Consider the following 17,689-nt stretch of genomic DNA (forward strand, 5'->3'; position numbering starts at 1 on the left):
AGTAACTCATTGTCTGAATATACGTACCGCTAAAACAAGCGTTTGCGAGTGCGAACTTTCACCCAAATTAACCATAATACGGCGCGACCTACGAAACCGAGATATCATATTTTGAACTTGAACCCGAATTATAACAGATTAACAATAAAAAATTATGGTTTGTAAACAAAATCAGTCCGAAATTTTAAGTAAGTGATAAACCCTCTGCGTATGCTTGTTACAAACAATTTTAACAGTTCGGCATTTTCTGCTAGGGCTTCCAAACTGGTTTGCACCCCTTGATCCTAGTGTACTGTGAACAAATAGTTTGCTTAGAAGTAAACATAGGATTCAACTTTCAGGTCCAGGTCATACTATTGAAATCAGTCTTCCATAAGACCTGAAGTTGTCACGAACTTGCTGCAGAAACTTTGGTATTATCAAGAGATGTTGTAGATTATCCCTGGTATTGTTAAGTTGTAATGTAATAAGGAAGTTGTACGTCTCAACTGGATCTATTACATCAAAACAAACAATTCATAATAACAGGAACTATAGCACATCCCCACTGGATCTAAACACTGAAAAAGATAATTCATCATAAGAACGTTGTGTCTAAACTGGGTCTGAAAAAAGAACAACTCATCTGCAAAATTTTTGTATCTGAAAACTGTTTCCTTGAATATCTGTTACAAATAATTCTTCGGTATTGGTCGTTCTATTATCAAACACCCGGCTTAATTCATTGCGAACTCAGTGAGATCTAACACATAAAATAAATTCATAACAGAAATTACAGCGCGTCACCACTAGATCCAAACATTAAAAATAATACATTGTTAGAATGAAATGGACGAAATTGAACTAAAGTAGTGAAAACCAAATCATTATGATCGGAAGTGGACTGAAATCAATGTCGAAGCAGGATAGCTCTTGTGTCCTTTTATACTTGCAGTGAACAGAAACTGATTGTCTAGTAATACACGAACAAGCGGGATTAGACATCCAGATGACCTCGCGGTACGTCTACAGTCAATGTGGTGTCATTGGGTGTGGACAGCACCTGCAACTCATTCTTACACCATGCATGCGGAGTGTTATACTTTCCCCACTGCTCGGAACATTCTGACAAGCAAAATACACCCCGTATATCTACTGACCATGTCCAGTATAGCATGGCTTTCCCGGAATGAGGTCTGCGCAACCAGGGACAGATGTAGAGTATAATCCATGTCCAGACACCTTGGTCGTCTAGGTATGAAAGAACCCATTTTAAATCACAATGCTGTACAATATTCCGTCCTAATAATATAGAGCGGAAGCCGTCTAAACCGGCACTCACGGGGACTGAAGAAGTAATCCACTTTAGACAACATGCCTGATTGCAGAGCTGAAGGTAAATGTACAAGCCACGCATAGAACTGAGATTTTATGCCAGTGTTGACAACTTGCCGGGTTGGGCAGATGCCGGTTTTGACAGCTTCCATTGTATCTATATAGCTTTTATGATAAAGCATTAGGAATAGAGACGAAAATATGTCAGACATTTCATTACATGCGAAGCTCATTACATGCGAAGCTCATTACATGTGATCGATGCTCGTGGTGGCCACACCAGGTACTGACTTTGTCACAATGCCGTCACAGACACAAATGTCCCACAGTGCAAATACATGACTGCATGTAATGGAGGAAATATGCTCCTAACCCTGTGTAACATTTCGTTGTTGTAAATTCATTATATATTGTGTAATCCTTTACAAAAGATGCAAAGGAAAAAACGATATTTTGGTTCTTTCTGCCCAGTGTATTTACAAGGTCGTCACTGAGAGTATTAAAAGTGCCGCCCAAGTCGGCCTGCACACCCTCGATCTGCTCGGTCGTCATGATGTCATGGTGTTGATTGAACCATGAACCATGATTGTCTTGATTCACATTTATACCATATCTGTCCTGTACCACCAGCAACCTTAGCGCTGTGGCGATACTAACGCTCATGATTCATCTGTATTTTACACATGTGTATTTATCAAATGTTGTCGTGAAATAATGTAATAGAGTTTACTATGAAGTACTGAATGAAATAAACTTGCTTTCCACTAAACGCCTGGTTGACTTGTCCTTGATTCAGGTTTAGTTTTATTTGACTGCCTTTGGGTAGCTGTAGGGTAAGATTACACAGCTTGGGTCACTCTTTTGTTTAAGACAGCTTACGCCTGATTGGCCTATCTGAAACGCTAATGTTGAGCACTTTACCAGCACGGCACACAAACCACTGTAGACTGAGACTGACCAGAAATTAATACAGGTAAGTTACGCGTTTTGTATGTTTTCACAGTTATACACGTCTATAAAATGCTTAATCCGTCATATTAAAGCCACGCTGTACTGATATCTATGTAATCAATATAGGTATAATTCAAAATGTAAATTACATTAAACAGTAAGTCTCTACACAGTTCTATTTTGAAAGACTTCCATCCGTATCCCCCGCTAAATTTCATTCTAGTCAAATCATATGACCCGAATATGTAATCCTCATATGATAAGGATAAGTTTTACCCTGTTTCTTTAATTGTATCTGAACATACTGAAAGACATAGCCAACTTCTAAAAATGCGTCTAGAAGAAATATTTCCTTATGTTTGAAATCGAGGAGGGATACGGGCGGAAGCTTTCCACTTTTCTGTTTCTGACCTTGAGTGAGCGAGTATATGCTTTTTATTATTTACGTGTTTGTCTGTAACTATTTGTGCATGTTTTGAAGTCTTCATAGGTATGTTGTGTGTTATACATGGTATGTTATCCAGTCTTTCTGAAATATTTATATTTGTATATTTAGATGCAGCTGATATAATCAACTTGTGCAGTCAGTTCGAGACAAAGTACAGCCCACAGGGTACGCTGGTAACCCTTTTTATGTATCTATAAAAATACTAGTCTTTATATGCATATACAACCATCCATCCATACATACATACATGTGCGCGCGTGTGTGTGTGTGTTCAGTGTAGTTTATCCTTGAATGTATTTGAAAAATGTATTTCTTATCTACAATATGCTGCATCATTCGTTGGATTAAATGTGTGAATATATATGAATGTAAATATGAATTTTATTGTGATTTTAATGTGCCCTTACATACAAGTGTATATAAATATATGTATTTACTGTTACGTATATGTTTCAGGGCGTTGGTTCTAAATTTGACTCTTCCAATAAATCCTCGAAAACACAACTGGACCTCTGTGCCATTGTTGAACATCCACGTTACAAATGGAACACCCATCGAGGATTTAGCAGTGAGCGAACAGAAAGGACCTGGCAGTGAGTGAGCACAAATATTGAACGAAGAACGCATCTGTGCATTTGAGTTGACGCTGAACACCTGGTCTACAGTGTACAGTCAAGACTTTATGAACTGTTGAGTACACTGGCATTGTCATCAGCTGTGTACATTACAAACATGTAAACATCTATCTACATAAAGGCCTATCAACAAAAGAGTAGACTATTGCATTTATGCATTAGTTGGATGAAATGTTTATGCCGGCTTAGTTCTCCTCGTGTACTATCTTCAGTTTAGTTTAGTTTAGTTTAGTTAAAAATGAAAAGGCAATTAATGTTCATATATGTGCACGTGTGAATACTTTTTTGCCTCAGATATTTAAAACATTTAGCTTAGTTTTAGTTTAGTTTAGTTAAAAATGAAAAGGCAATTAATGTTCATATATGTGCCTTTGTGAATACTTTTTTGCCTCAGATATTTAAAACATTTAGCTTAGTTTTAGTTTAGTGTAGTTAAAAATGAAAAGGCAATTAATGTTCATATATGTGCCTTTGTGAATACTTTTTTGCCTCAGATATTTAAAACATTTAGCTTAGTTTTAGTTTAGTGTAGTTAAAAATGAAAAGGCAATTAATGTTCATATATGTGCCTTTGTGAATACTTTTTTGCCTCAGATATTTAAAACATTTAGCTTAGTTTTAGTTTAGTGTAGTTAAAAATGAAAAGGCAATTAATGTTCATATATGTGCCTTTGTGAATACTTCTTTGCCTTAGATATTTAAAACATTTAGCTTAGTTTTAGTTTAGTGTAGTTAAAAATGAAAAGGCAATTAATGTTCATATATGTGCCTTTGTGAATACTTTTTTGCCTCAGATATTTAAAACATTTAGCTTAGTTTTAGTTTAGTGTAGTTAAAAATGAAAAGGCAATTAATGTTCATATATGTGCCTTTGTGAATACTTCTTTGCCTTAGATACAATGTATTTAAAACATTTACCTTAGGTTTAGTTTTAGTTTAGTTTAGTTTAGTTTAGTTTAGTTTAGTTTAGTTTAGTTTAGTTTAGTTTAGTTTAGTTTAGTTTTAGTTTAGTTTAGTTTAGTTTAGTTTAGTTTAGTTTAGTTTAGTTTAGTTTAAATTTTAGGTTTGGCTGAGTTTAATTTAGTTTAGCAATAAAAAGGCAATTGGTGTTGACATATCTACGTGTGCTCGTGTTAATGCTTCTTTGCCTTAGATATTTAAAACATTTAGCTTATTTTTAGTTTAGTTTAGTTAAAAATGAAAAGGCAATTAATGTTCATATATGTACATGTGCACGTGTGAATACCTCTTTGCCTTAGATATTTAAAACGTCTAGTTTGGTTTAGTTTAGTTGTAATGTTTAGTTTAGCAATAAAAAGGCAGTTGATGTACATGTGCTCGTGTTAATGCTTCTTTGCTTCTTTGCCTTGGATGTTTAAAACATTTAGCTTAGTTTTAGTTTAGTTTAGTTTAGTTTAGTTAAAAATGAGAAGGCAATTAGTGTTGATGTATGTACATGTGCATGTATAAATACATCTTTGCCTTAGTTATTTAAAACGTCCAATTTAGTTTAGTTTAGTTAAAAATGAGAAGGCAATTAATGATGATGTATGTATATGTGCATGTGTAAATACGTCTTTGCCTTAGTTATTTAAAACGTTTAGTTTAGTTTTAGTTTAGTTTAGTTTAGTTTAGTTTAGTTTAGTTTAGTTTAGTTTAGTTTAGTTTAGTTAAGAATGAGAAGGCAATTAATGTTGATTTATGTACATGTGCATGTGCAAATACTTCTAAACAGAAGTTGAAACGAATGACCAGAGCTGTGGTGGCTCAGTCTGGCACATGTGTGCAGTTTGTGAGTTTGTATTCCATCTGGCCTCTATGATTTCCTTGCAACTCTCGAACCTTTCGGTAAGGTTATCTAGAACGGGGCGACTCTCTTTGAGTGTACGCATCTGGATGCAATCCCACAAGGGAGGAAGCTTGCGCATTGCATTAAATTATTATAATCTATTAATTTGTGACCGCAGCAGACATTTTGTTAAAAATTATTTTCCAGTCTCTCTACTATGAACTAGTATGGCAACACAGTGGATAGTTAGTCTTTTAACAGACAGATCCCATGCTCACTATTTCCTAAACTATATGACCAATTTTCATTAAATTTTGCATGCGTCTCTGTAGTAGTATACATAATGGCAGAACGGGATTACCAAATTAAAGCTTTGAGAAGGACGTGATTCCGTTCCACTATTGTGTATACTACTGTTAGTGTTGATAGAATTGTAGATATGGAAGTGACTTGGTCTTCAGCAACTCATGCATGATATTTAAAAGATTTAGCTTAGTTTTAGTTTAGTTTAGTTTAGTTAAAAATGAGAAGGCAATTAATGTTGATGTATGTACATGTGCATGTGTAAATACTTCTAAACAGGAGTTGAAACGAATGACCAGAGCTGTGGTGGCTCAGTCTGGCACATGTGTGCAGTTTGTGAGTTTGTATTCCATCTGGCCTCTATGATTTCCTTGCAACTCTCGAACCTTTCGGTAAGGTTATCTAGAACGGGGCGACTCTCTTTGAGTGTACGCATTTGGATGCAATCCCACAAGGGAGGAGACCCGTGAAGGTCCCGGGGTAGAATAGGCCTTCAGCAACCCATGCTTGCCATAAAAGGTGACTATGCTTGTCATATAAGGCGACTAATGGGATCGGGTGGTCAGGCTCACTGACTCAGTTGACACATGTCATCGTTCCCAATTTAGTTGTAGTGTTTAGCCTAACAATAAAAAAGGCAATGGATGTGAATACTGTGTGAATACTTCTTTGCCTTAGTTTTAGTTTAGTTTAGTTTAGTTTAGAAATGCAAAGGTAATTAGTGTTGATATGTATATGTGCTAGTGTAAGTACTTCTTTGCTTTAGATATTTAAAACATTTAGTTAGTTGATAGCATTTGTTGCTTATTTAGTTCTTTATTTTGACTAAGAGTAAGCTACTCTTTACTGTGCGTATTGCACACTTTACCTAAAAGTAAGTCTAACTACTTTAAATAATCATTGCAATGAATCAACTTTGTCAACAGTTAACGTGACTTTGACACTCACTTACGGTATGTAAATATGCCATTAAAAATTAGTAAGGGATATTGGGTTTTCAAGACTCATAAGATGCAATTGATAAAGCCAAAATGAAAACATATGATGAAGAGAAAATACGGGAAAAGGTGACCATTTGTACCATTCCTCTTGGCACGTTTCATCTGTATGGATATATTTTTTTTCTGATACGCATTGTCATCGACTAGGGGTATGCCTGCAGAATGAAATATCCCCTACTTTTAATGATGTAGTTCGGCAAGTTGGTTACCAGGAAGCCTTACTCTCATCATGGTCAGACTGGATACCTTTCTGTGTGTAATTTGTTATGACCACTCAACGAGTACTTCACTCTGGCACTCAGCACTGTTTAATCCTTCCCGCATACTCACTAACCCAGTAAGCATGTGACACTGACTTATCGTCTCAATGGAGAGTTATTTACCCAACGTCGTTGTTGGCAAATAATACCGTATGCGTTGGTACCTACTATTTTTGTCCGCATTTACACGTTCAGTACACACGAATGTCAGCATCCATGACCGATGGATATCAAACTGCCGTTGATTATTTTGTTGCTTCATACTCATGATAATCCTTTCACAGACTTACCAATATTATGCAAGCCATTTTCTGATTCTACATCCCTTTGTTTGCATTCATCGTGAACTACATTGTTACTTGGGGATTCCGTTCTCTGGGATCATGGAGTTTCGAGAAAAGGAATTGGTGTCTGTAGCTAACCTAATCTGGCGGACCCCAAGGCATGGATCATATTACATTTATTGGTATTTAAATGCAGTTAATATCATTAACTGGTGCAGTCAGTCCGCGACCAAGTACAGCCCACAGGATACGCATGTAACGCTCTTTATATATTTATAAAAAAAACTAGCATTTATGCATATCATATTTATACATAGTCAGTGTAGTTTTTCTTTGAATGTATTTGATAAATGTTTTAGTTAGGCAGATTATACCACATCATCCGTTTGATAAAAATGTGTGAATATATATATGAATTGTGATTGTGTATTGATATACAATTACATACACATATGTATGAATATTTATATTGATCGTTCTGCATATGTTCCAGGGCGTTTGTTATGAGTTTGACTCCTTCAATAAATCCTCGAAAACTCACAGTCAACATCTGTGTCATTATTGAACATCCCCGGTTACATTTAAGATGACTTCGAGTCGTCACAATCCAATATACTGAACACGACGTATATTTCTCCGAACACGCAGTGATAAATCCGAGATATGTGCCACAAGCAGTATACGTGCGAGAGTTTACTGAAGTTCGTAGCCAAGATTCGCGATGATTTACAGTCAAGACATGTCAGATATGCTCGACTGGTCTATCGGTCTCGTAAAAACAAAAGACAAAACACATATTGCCTGTACGGAAGCGCACAATGCTGACCTACTGCAGTCCCTGCCATTCAAAATTTTTAAATAATTGCACGTATATTTTTTCAGGATCTGAATCTACCAGGTCACTGGACTTTGTCAGAAGAGTTTATGTAAAATTATACATTTTCAGAGACGAAGCGACAGTCTATAGAGATTGCTCTAGCGTTGTGATTGTTCACTGCTTAAAGGGGCACTGATGCGGAGCGAATACAGCTGTAAATATTCATGTGACTTAGAAACAAAGCACCAAATATGATGATTCTGCTTATTATCCTGCAAAGTTCTACGATCCCAGATATTTTAACAACTGTTTTGAAATGTATAATGTATATGGTTTCTGAAAATATGATATTTCTGACATACCACGGACAAAACACATACTAGTAAGACCTTGCATTTCAAAACGTTTCTCATTGGTATTTTTCGAAAGTGTAAGGTATTAGAGTTATCTGCCGTTATTTGTATACAGAGGGCGCGTTTTCCAATATGGCAGCTTCCTTACAAGAGTAAATCTGGAAGACGTGTAACATTTGCATTTTGATGTCACAGCTATTATTTGTGACAGTAGGATAGCACGTTGCCGAGAAATTCCATCAAATTGTTTCTACGTGTCTGTGTGGGGAAGTAACTGTGACATTTGATGGTTGATTGAGAAAAAAAAATGTTTCTATAAATGACAGCTTGACATTCTACGCCTTCTTGGTTGTCTGCTAGAGAACGAGCGACCGGTGTTTCGAAAGTTCCATAAGTTGTTACACCCCGAAGAGATACAAATTCAGTCTGTCACTACATGTGACTCAAAGTTAGCTTACCGCTGTGACAAGGCAATTTGACAGGTTGGATCAATATGGCGAGTCGAGCTAAAAGCGACCCAGCAGTGGCCAAAAAATTGTTGGAAAATCTGCAGAATGACTTACGAACTTTGTCTTCAGAGAGCAAGAGGAGACACCCAGAGGTGAAGGAGGTATGCTGTGAAATATCATGTAGAGTAGCGTGTAATTATTTGCCACTCACTCTAAAATGACTCGGTTTATGTCATTCATTTGGTGTTATGCTGCTGTATGCATACATATTACCCTCATGTTAAGGATAATCTTAAAGACCCGTAACTTTAATATCTGGATAACCTTGTTTCATAGATCACAGTGACAAATCAGAAATTTTGATGTATACATAAACGCCTTGCTGACAAACATGTTCCGAATCTCTACATTACACATAAATACACTTATTCTAGTTGTCCATCACTGAGAAAAAAAGATCACTAATACCACTAATACCAAAGTTCAGTTACAAAATGTCAATTAAGAAGAAACCATTAGCACCAACTTTCTCGCATTTTGTCTGACATGTTCTTTCCTAGGTGCCAATACTTATTGCATTCAGCTGTCATACTTTATGATATCTAGTAACCAACTAAGAAGCGAGGTGAAGTCACATTATGTGTCCACACAAATAGGTGATGATTGCAAATGGCATCGGGAGACAAACGTTTCATTCAGAATGACCCAAAACAGTATTTCTAACTGAATTATCTTTAACAAATGCTGACCCATTGTTTGAAAAATGTCCAATAGCCAAAATATGTTGAATGCCCTATGAACACTCTCAGTGCCCTCACTGAATGCATATTTCCATCAGCACAAAATATTACATCATGCCCTGTTGATCTCATGAAAAAAAAAGCCCCGCCATGTGTGTAATGAAAATCCTTTTGTAGAATATACAGAGAAAAAGTGATTTGAGAAGTTATTATGTGGTCACTTACTATAGGTACAGAGTATCATGTACATAATTGGTTAATCTCAGTGTTTATACTGGTGCCCAGTATTTTGTAGTTGGTGAAACAAAATCAAAATTTTTAGTTCATTTTTCTGTCTTTCTTTTGTGTTTGGTAGCTTAGTATTGTAATGTGAAAGGCTACAAAGTGGGGTGATATGGAACACATATAGAGAGAGCTTTGTATTGGCAAATAAATTGTATTGCATTATACTGTGATTCTGATATATGTATTCTGATGTGAACTGCAATATTTTGGGACCTTCAGGGTTTGACAGTGAGTAATAGTGAGTGCACATGCAGAGCCTATTTTCCGTATACAACAAATAAAAACTGAAAATAAAAATTGTGGCTGTGATAAAAGAACTTAGAATTTACATTTGATATTTAGGGATTGTATTTTCTTTTTCATAAAATTCATTGCATGTTGTGCCAGTTAATTTCAATGGAAAACTTTTGTGAGTGAAAGTCTGTAGATTTTAACTTAAACCATAGAGATAATCACAAACCTTTATGTCTTTTTATTTTCCAATATATCATGGCACAATGCTGAAAATCATATCACAGTATACTGGTAAAACTGTGCAGTTCAACATGGAGGGTGGGAATCAACCTTTTGACAAAATGTGTTTTCATCCTCCATTTTTATATCACTTTAACATGTTAAGGAAATATGTTTATTTTAGTTTCAAAATACTGTAATCCATGTAATGAGATCGAAAAAGAGTTAAAATTGGTCTTAAGCAACCCATGCTTTTCATAAGACTAAATATGAAATTAGCATGCTTGTGTGGTCAGGCTTGCGGACTTGACTGACACATATCATCGTATCCCAGTTGCATAGTTAGATGCTCATGCTGTTGATCACTGGATTGTCTGGCCCAGACTCAGTTATTTACACTAATTACAGACCACCACCATATAGGTCTAACATTGCAGACCGTAGCATTAAACAACAAACCATCAAACCAACCAACCTTGTCCATGTGTCATGTGATGAACCCAGTAAATTTGTTACAACACACTATGAGGAACTTGACCATTTTTAAGAAGTTTTGCTTCGTTGAATATTACACATGAACTGAACATGAATGTTTCTGGTTCTTATTCAGATGTTTATGTGTACTGAACATTCTTTTTTCAAATTCCAGGCTGCTGAAACTATTCAGTTGAAATTAAGAACAATTGTATCCAAGAATGAAAACTTAATTACAGGTGGGTATATCATCTGAAATTTAGTTTCACCGTAAAGGATGCCTCAGTTCATCAGTGTATCATGTGAAACAATAAGGTAAACCATGTGTAATGTATATTTAAATTCTGGAAAAATGTGCTTAATTTAGCTTAATTACTATATCATATCAAAGTGATTTCTTGCACAAGAAGGGGTGGAGGGGTAGCCTAGGATTGATTCCCCCAATGTGTGAAGCTGGTGTCCCCTGCGGTGATATTGCTGGAATATTGCTAAAAGCTGTCTAAAACTAATTTTATATGTGCTCTAGAAAACCCTAACTGTTGTTATGGTGAAGAATATTATGTTAAAGTTTCAATGTTTATTGAAGGTTGAACACTATTGAAAAGTATGTTGCTGACTGATCAATATCTACTCATGTCAAGAGGCGACTAATGGAATAGGGTGGTCAGGCTCACTGACTTGGTTGACCCATGTCATCGGTTCCTAATTGCGCAGATCGATGCTTATGTTGTTGGTCACTACTTTGTCTGGTCCAGACCCGATTATTTACTCTTTACAGACCATCGCCATATTGCTGAGTAAGGGGTAAAACTAAACTCACTCACTCATTGATATATTGCCATGTCCCTTCAAATCTGGTAATTTAGTGATTGCAGACATGAAGGTTCCTTGGATGGCTTACATTAAGTTGTCAATGAAACCAGGTTCTTGGACCAAAACACTGTCTGAATTTCAGCCAAGTTCATGAGACAATGTTTTTTCAGTACTGAAAATGCTTATATTTTAGGTTTGATCCCAGCAAGCTCTGACATTGTACATCCGTTTGTCCTGGGGTGTGAGACAAAGAGTCCAAAACTGGTGCACCAGGGTCTGGTTGCTGTGCAACGACTTATATCTCATGAAGCTATATCTACAGTAAGTGGCTCATGAGAGACAGTAGTATTCATTTAAGTATGTAGACGTTCTGCTATTGTGTATACTACTACAGAGGTGTATGCAAACTTTCACAGAAATTGGTTGAATATAGTTCAGGAAATGTTCAATTTTTAGTGAGCATGGGGTCTGTCTGTTGAAAGGCTAACTATCCAAGGTATTGTCATACTTGTTCGTTGTATTGAGGTGAGGTCTGTCTCAAGGTAAACAGATTGCTACACACTTAAAACAATTTGACGAAATGTCTGCTGCGGTCACAACCCTGATGGAGGGGAAAGAAATGGATGGATAAATGTGATATACAAGCTTCCTGCCTCGTGGGATTGCAACCAACTGTTGGGTCTTGATAACCCTACTAGCATTTCAGGAAATCATTTAGAGGCAGATCGGGATACAAAGTCACAAATCACACAGCTGCGTGGATGTACAATAGCAAGTTAACCCCAGCAGTTTAGTGGACTGAGCTAACGCGATGCTCCTGTGAGCTCAGTACTTGATTTTGCTGGTCTATCCTATGAGCGAGAGGTAAGACTTCAGTGCTGCTCTCGGTGTCAGAGGCAGGGGTTTCTCATGTTTTAATGGCCTGAATAAATGTTTTTTTCATTCACAGCAATATCGAAGTTGCGGCGGAAATGGAAACGAATTCCATCCGTCCGTCCATCCTTACGTCAGTGTGTCCACAATACATTGTCCTAAGAGTATCTTCTAAACTATTCCTGATAGCTTAACCAAACTTGGTACACATGTCAACCATGATCCCTAAATGTGCCTTTTGGGGATTAGACCCAGATATGAACTTTATTTTTGTGGTTACCTTGGAAACAGGACTTACACTGTGATGATAAGGATGTCATTTTGTCTGGAGGTGATCTCTTAAACTATACATACTAGTTTCCTCAAACTTGGTACACATATCAAGCATGATCGCTAGACATGTCTTCTGGGCATAAGACCCATATATGAACTTTATTTTTTTGTGGTTTCCTTGGAAACATGACATATGCTGTGTCTTGGAGGATGACATTTTGTGTGGAGCAGATCTCCCAAACATTTTGTTGGGGGGTAAAGTCAGATATGCAATGTATTTTGAGCAGTTTGCATTGAAACATAACTTGGGCAGTGGCTATGACTGATGATGAGAATGTCATCTTGTCTGGAGTAGATCTGCCAATGTATACATACCAGCTCCCTCAAGTCTGGTACATATGTGAAACATGATCCTTAGATGTACCTTGTGGGCATAAGACCCATATATGAACTTTATTTTTTGTGGTTTCCATGGAAACATGACATAGGCTGTGTCTTGGAGGATGACATTTCGTGTGGAGCAGATCTTCCAAACTTTATCTTGATCAAACTTAGTACACATGTTCTCCATGCTCATCATGATCCCTGGATGTACCTGTTGGGTGTTATAACCCGATATGTACTGTATTTGTATCAGTTTAGGTGGGAAGATGACTTGTCATCTTGTCTGGAGTAGATCTTCCAAAGTATACATATGAGCTTCCACAAGCCTGGTACATATGTCAAGCAAAATCATTAGATATAACCTCTGGACATATGAGTTATATTTTTTGCTGTTTCCATGGAAACATGACTTATTGGCTGTGTCTAATGATGAGGGTGTCAATTTGTCCAGAGGTGATCCCTTAAACTATACATACTAGCTTCCTCAAACTTGGTACTCATATCAAGCATGATCCCTAGACATGTCTTCTGGGCATAAGACCCATATATGAACTTTATTTTTTTTGTGGTTTCCTTGGAAACATGACTTAATGGCTGTGTCTGATGAGGAGGATGTCATTTTGTCCAGAGGTGATCCCTTAAACTATACATACTAGCTTCCTCAAACTTGGTACTCATATCAAGCATGATCCCTAGACATGTCTTCTGGGCATAAGACCCATATATGAACTTTACTTTTTTTGTGGTTTCCTTGGAAACATGACTTAATGGCTGTGTCTAATGATGAGGGTGTCATTTTGTCCAGAGGTGATCTCTTAAACTATACATACTAGCTTCCTCAAACTTGGTACTCATATCAAGCATGATCCCTAGACATGTCTTCTGGGCATAAGACCCATATATGAACTTTACTTTTTTTGTGGTTTCCTTGGAAACATGACTTAATGGCTGTGTCTAATGATGAGGGTGTCATTTTGTCCAGAGGTGATCTCTTAAACTATACATACTAGCTTCCTCAAACTTGGTACTCATATCAAGCATGATCCCTAGACATGTCTTCTGGGCATAAGACCCATATATGAACTTTACTTTTTTTGTGGTTTCCTTGGAAACATGACTTAATGGCTGTGTCTAATGATGAGGGTGTCAATTTGTCCAGAGGTGATCCCTTAAACTATACATACTAGCTTCCTCAAACTTGGTACTCATATCAAACATGATCCCTAGACATGTCTTCTGGGCATAAGACCCATATATGAACTTTACTTTTTTTGTGGTTTCCTTGGAAACATGACTTAATGGCTGTGTCTGATGAGGAGGATGTCATTTTGTCCAGAGGTGATCCCTTAAACTATACATACTAGCTTCCTCAAACTTGGTACTCATATCAAGCATGATCCCTAGACATGTCTTCTGGGCATAAGACCCATATATGAACTTTACTTTTTTTGTGGTTTCCTTGGAAACATGACTTAATGGCTGTGTCTGATGAGGAGGATGTCAATTTGTCCAGAGGTGATCCCTTAAACTATACATACTAGCTTCCTCAAACTTGGTACTCATATCAAGCATGATCCCTAGACATGTCTTCTGGGCATAAGACCCATATATGAACTTTACTTTTTTTGTGGTTTCCTTGGAAACATGACTTAATGGCTGTGTCTGATGAGGAGGATGTCATTTTGTCCAGAGATGATCTCTTAAACTATACATACTAGGTTCCTCAAACTTGGTATACATATCAAGCATGATCCCTAGACATGTCTTCTGGGCATAAGACCCATATATGAACTTTATTTTTTTTGTGGTTTCCTTGGAAACATGACTTAATGGCTGTGTCTGATGAGGAGGATGTCATTTTGTCCAGAGATGATCTCTTAAACTATACATACTAGGTTCCTCAAACTTGGTATACATATCAAGCATGATCCCTAGACATGTCTTCTGGGCATAAGACCCATATATGAATTTTATTTTTTGCAGTTTCCTTGGAAACATGACATATGCCGTGTCTTGGCAGTTGACATTTTGTGTGGAGCAGATCTCCCAAACTTTATGTTTATCAAACTTGGTACATGTACACATGTTCTCCATGCTCATCATGATCCCTGGATGTACCTGTTGGGTGTTATAACCCGATATGTACTGTATTTTTAGCAGTTTAGGTGGGAACATGACTTGTCATCTTGTGTGGAGTAGACCTTCCAAATTATACATATGAGCTTCCACAATCCTTGTACATATGTCAAGCAAAAACCTTAGATTTAACCTCTGGACATATGAGCTTTACTTTTTGCTGTTTCCATGGAAACATAACTTAGTAGCTGTGTCTGATGATGAGGATGTCATTTTGTCCGGAGGTGATCTCTTAAACTATACATACTAGCTTCCTCAAACTTGGTATACATATCAAGCATGATCCCTAGACATGTCTTCTGGGCATAAGACCCATATATGAACTTTATTTTTTGCAGTTTCCTTGGAAACATGACATAGGCTGTGTCTTGGCAGTTGACATTTTGTGTGGAGAAGATCTCCCAAACATTTTGTTGGGGGGTAAAGTTAGATATGCAATGTATTTTTAGCAGTTTGCATTGAAACATAACTTGGGCAGTGGCTATGACTGATGATGAGAATGTCATCTTGTCTGGAGTAGATCTGCCAATGTATGCATACCAGCTCCCTCAAGTCTGGTACATATGTGAAACATGATCCTTAGATGTACCTTGTGGGCATAAGACCCATATATGAACTTTATTTTTTGTGGTTTCCATGGAAACATGACATAGGCTGTGTCTTGGAGGATGTCATTTTGTGTGGAGCAGATCTCACAAACTTTATGTTTATCAAACTTGGTACATGTACACATGTTCTCAATGCTCATCATGATCACTGGATGTACCTGTTGGGTGTTATAACCCGATATGTACTGTATTTTTAGCAGTTTAGGTGGGAACATGACTTGTCATCTTGTCTGGAGTAAATCTTCCAAAGTATACATATGAGCTTCCACAATCCTTGTACATATGTCAAGCAAAAACCTTAGATATAACCTCTGGACATATGAGCTTTATTTTTTGCTGTTTCCTTGGAAACATGACTTATTGCCTGTGTCTAATGATGAGGGTGTCATTTTGTCCAGAGGTGATCTCTTAAACTATACATACTAGCTTCCTCAAACTTGGTATACATATCAAGCATGATCCCTAGACATGTCTTCTGGGCATAAGACCCATATATGAACTTTATTTTTTTGTGGTTTCCTTGGAAACATGACTTAATGGCTGTGTCTGATGATGAGGATGTCATTTTGTCCAGAGATGATCTCTTAAACTATACATACTAGGTTCCTCAAACTTGGTATACATATCAAGCATGATCCCTAGACATGTCTTCTGGGCATAAGACCCATATATGAACTTTATTTTTTGCAGTTTCCTTGGAAACATGACATATGCTGTGTCTTGGAGGATGACATTTTGTGTGGAGCAGATCTCCCAAACTTTATGTTTATCAAACTTGGTACATGTACACATGTTCTCCATGCTCATCATGATCCCTGGATGTACCTGTTGGGTGTTATAACCCGATATGTACTGTATTTTTAGCAGTTTAGGTGGGAACATGACTTGTCATCTTGTGTGGAGTAGACCTTCCAAATTATACATGTGAGCTTCCACAATCCTTGTACATATGTCAAGCAAAAACCTTAGATTTAACCTCTGGACATATGAGCTTTACTTTTTGCTGTTTCCATGGAAACATAACTTAGTAGCTGTGTCTGATGATGAGGATGTCATTTTGTCCGGAGGTGATCTCTTAAACTATACATACTAGCTTCCTCAAACTTGGTATACATATCAAGCATGATCCCTAGACATGTCTTCTGGGCATAAGACCCATATATGAACTTTATTTTTTGCAGTTTCCTTGGAAACATGACATAGGCTGTGTCTTGGCAGTTGACATTTTGTGTGGAGAAGATCTCCCAAACATTTTGTTGGGGGGTAAAGTTAGATATGCAATGTATTTTTAGCAGTTTGCATTGAAACATAACTTGGGCAGTGGCTATGACTGATGATGAGAATGTCATCTTGTCTGGAGTAGATCTGCCAATGTATGCATACCAGCTCCCTCAAGTCTGGTACATATGTGAAACATGATCCTTAGATGTACCTTGTGGGCATAAGACCCATATATGAACTTTATTTTTTGTGGTTTCCATGGAAACATGACATAGGCTGTGTCTTGGAGGATGTCATTTTGTGTGGAGCAGATCTCACAAACTTTATGTTTATCAAACTTGGTACATGTACACATGTTCTCAATGCTCATCATGATCCCTGGATGTACCTGTTGGGTGTTATAACCCGATATGTACTGTATTTTTAGCAGTTTAGGTGGGAACATGACTTGTCATCTTGTCTGGAGTAAATCTTCCAAAGTATACATATGAGCTTCCACAATCCTTGTACATATGTCAAGCAAAAACCTTAGATATAACCTCTGGACATATGAGCTTTATTTTTTGCTGTTTCCTTGGAAACATGACTTATTGCCTGTGTCTAATGATGAGGGTGTCATTTTGTCCAGAGGTGATCTCTTAAACTATACATACTAGCTTCCTCAAACTTGGTATACATATCAAGCATGATCCCTAGACATGTCTTCTGGGCATAAGACCCATATGTGCACTGTGTTTTTTGCGGTTTCCATGGAAACATGACATAGGCCGTGTCTTGGAGGATGACATTTTATATGGAGCAGATCTTTCAAACTTAATCTTGATC

At 37.1% G+C, this 17,689-nt stretch overlaps 1 protein-coding gene across 1 annotated transcript in view; it reads left to right on the forward strand.

The window, feature by feature from the left end:
• The first annotated feature begins 8,280 nt into the window (after positions 1 to 8,280).
• LOC137295706 (protein MON2 homolog) overlaps positions 8,281 to 17,689 on the forward strand; it is a 73,672-nt gene continuing 64,263 nt past the window's right edge. Inside the window, exons 1-3 of the mRNA XM_067827220.1 lie at positions 8,281 to 8,765; positions 10,732 to 10,795; positions 11,563 to 11,690. Coding sequence (XP_067683321.1) covers positions 8,649 to 8,765; positions 10,732 to 10,795; positions 11,563 to 11,690 — 309 coding nt within the window. The 5' untranslated portion in view covers positions 8,281 to 8,648. The remainder of the gene's footprint in view (positions 8,766 to 10,731; positions 10,796 to 11,562; positions 11,691 to 17,689) is intronic.

This window comes from Haliotis asinina, chromosome 9 (assembly GCF_037392515.1).
Source record: "Haliotis asinina isolate JCU_RB_2024 chromosome 9, JCU_Hal_asi_v2, whole genome shotgun sequence".
NCBI classification, from domain to species: domain Eukaryota; kingdom Metazoa; phylum Mollusca; class Gastropoda; order Lepetellida; family Haliotidae; genus Haliotis; species Haliotis asinina.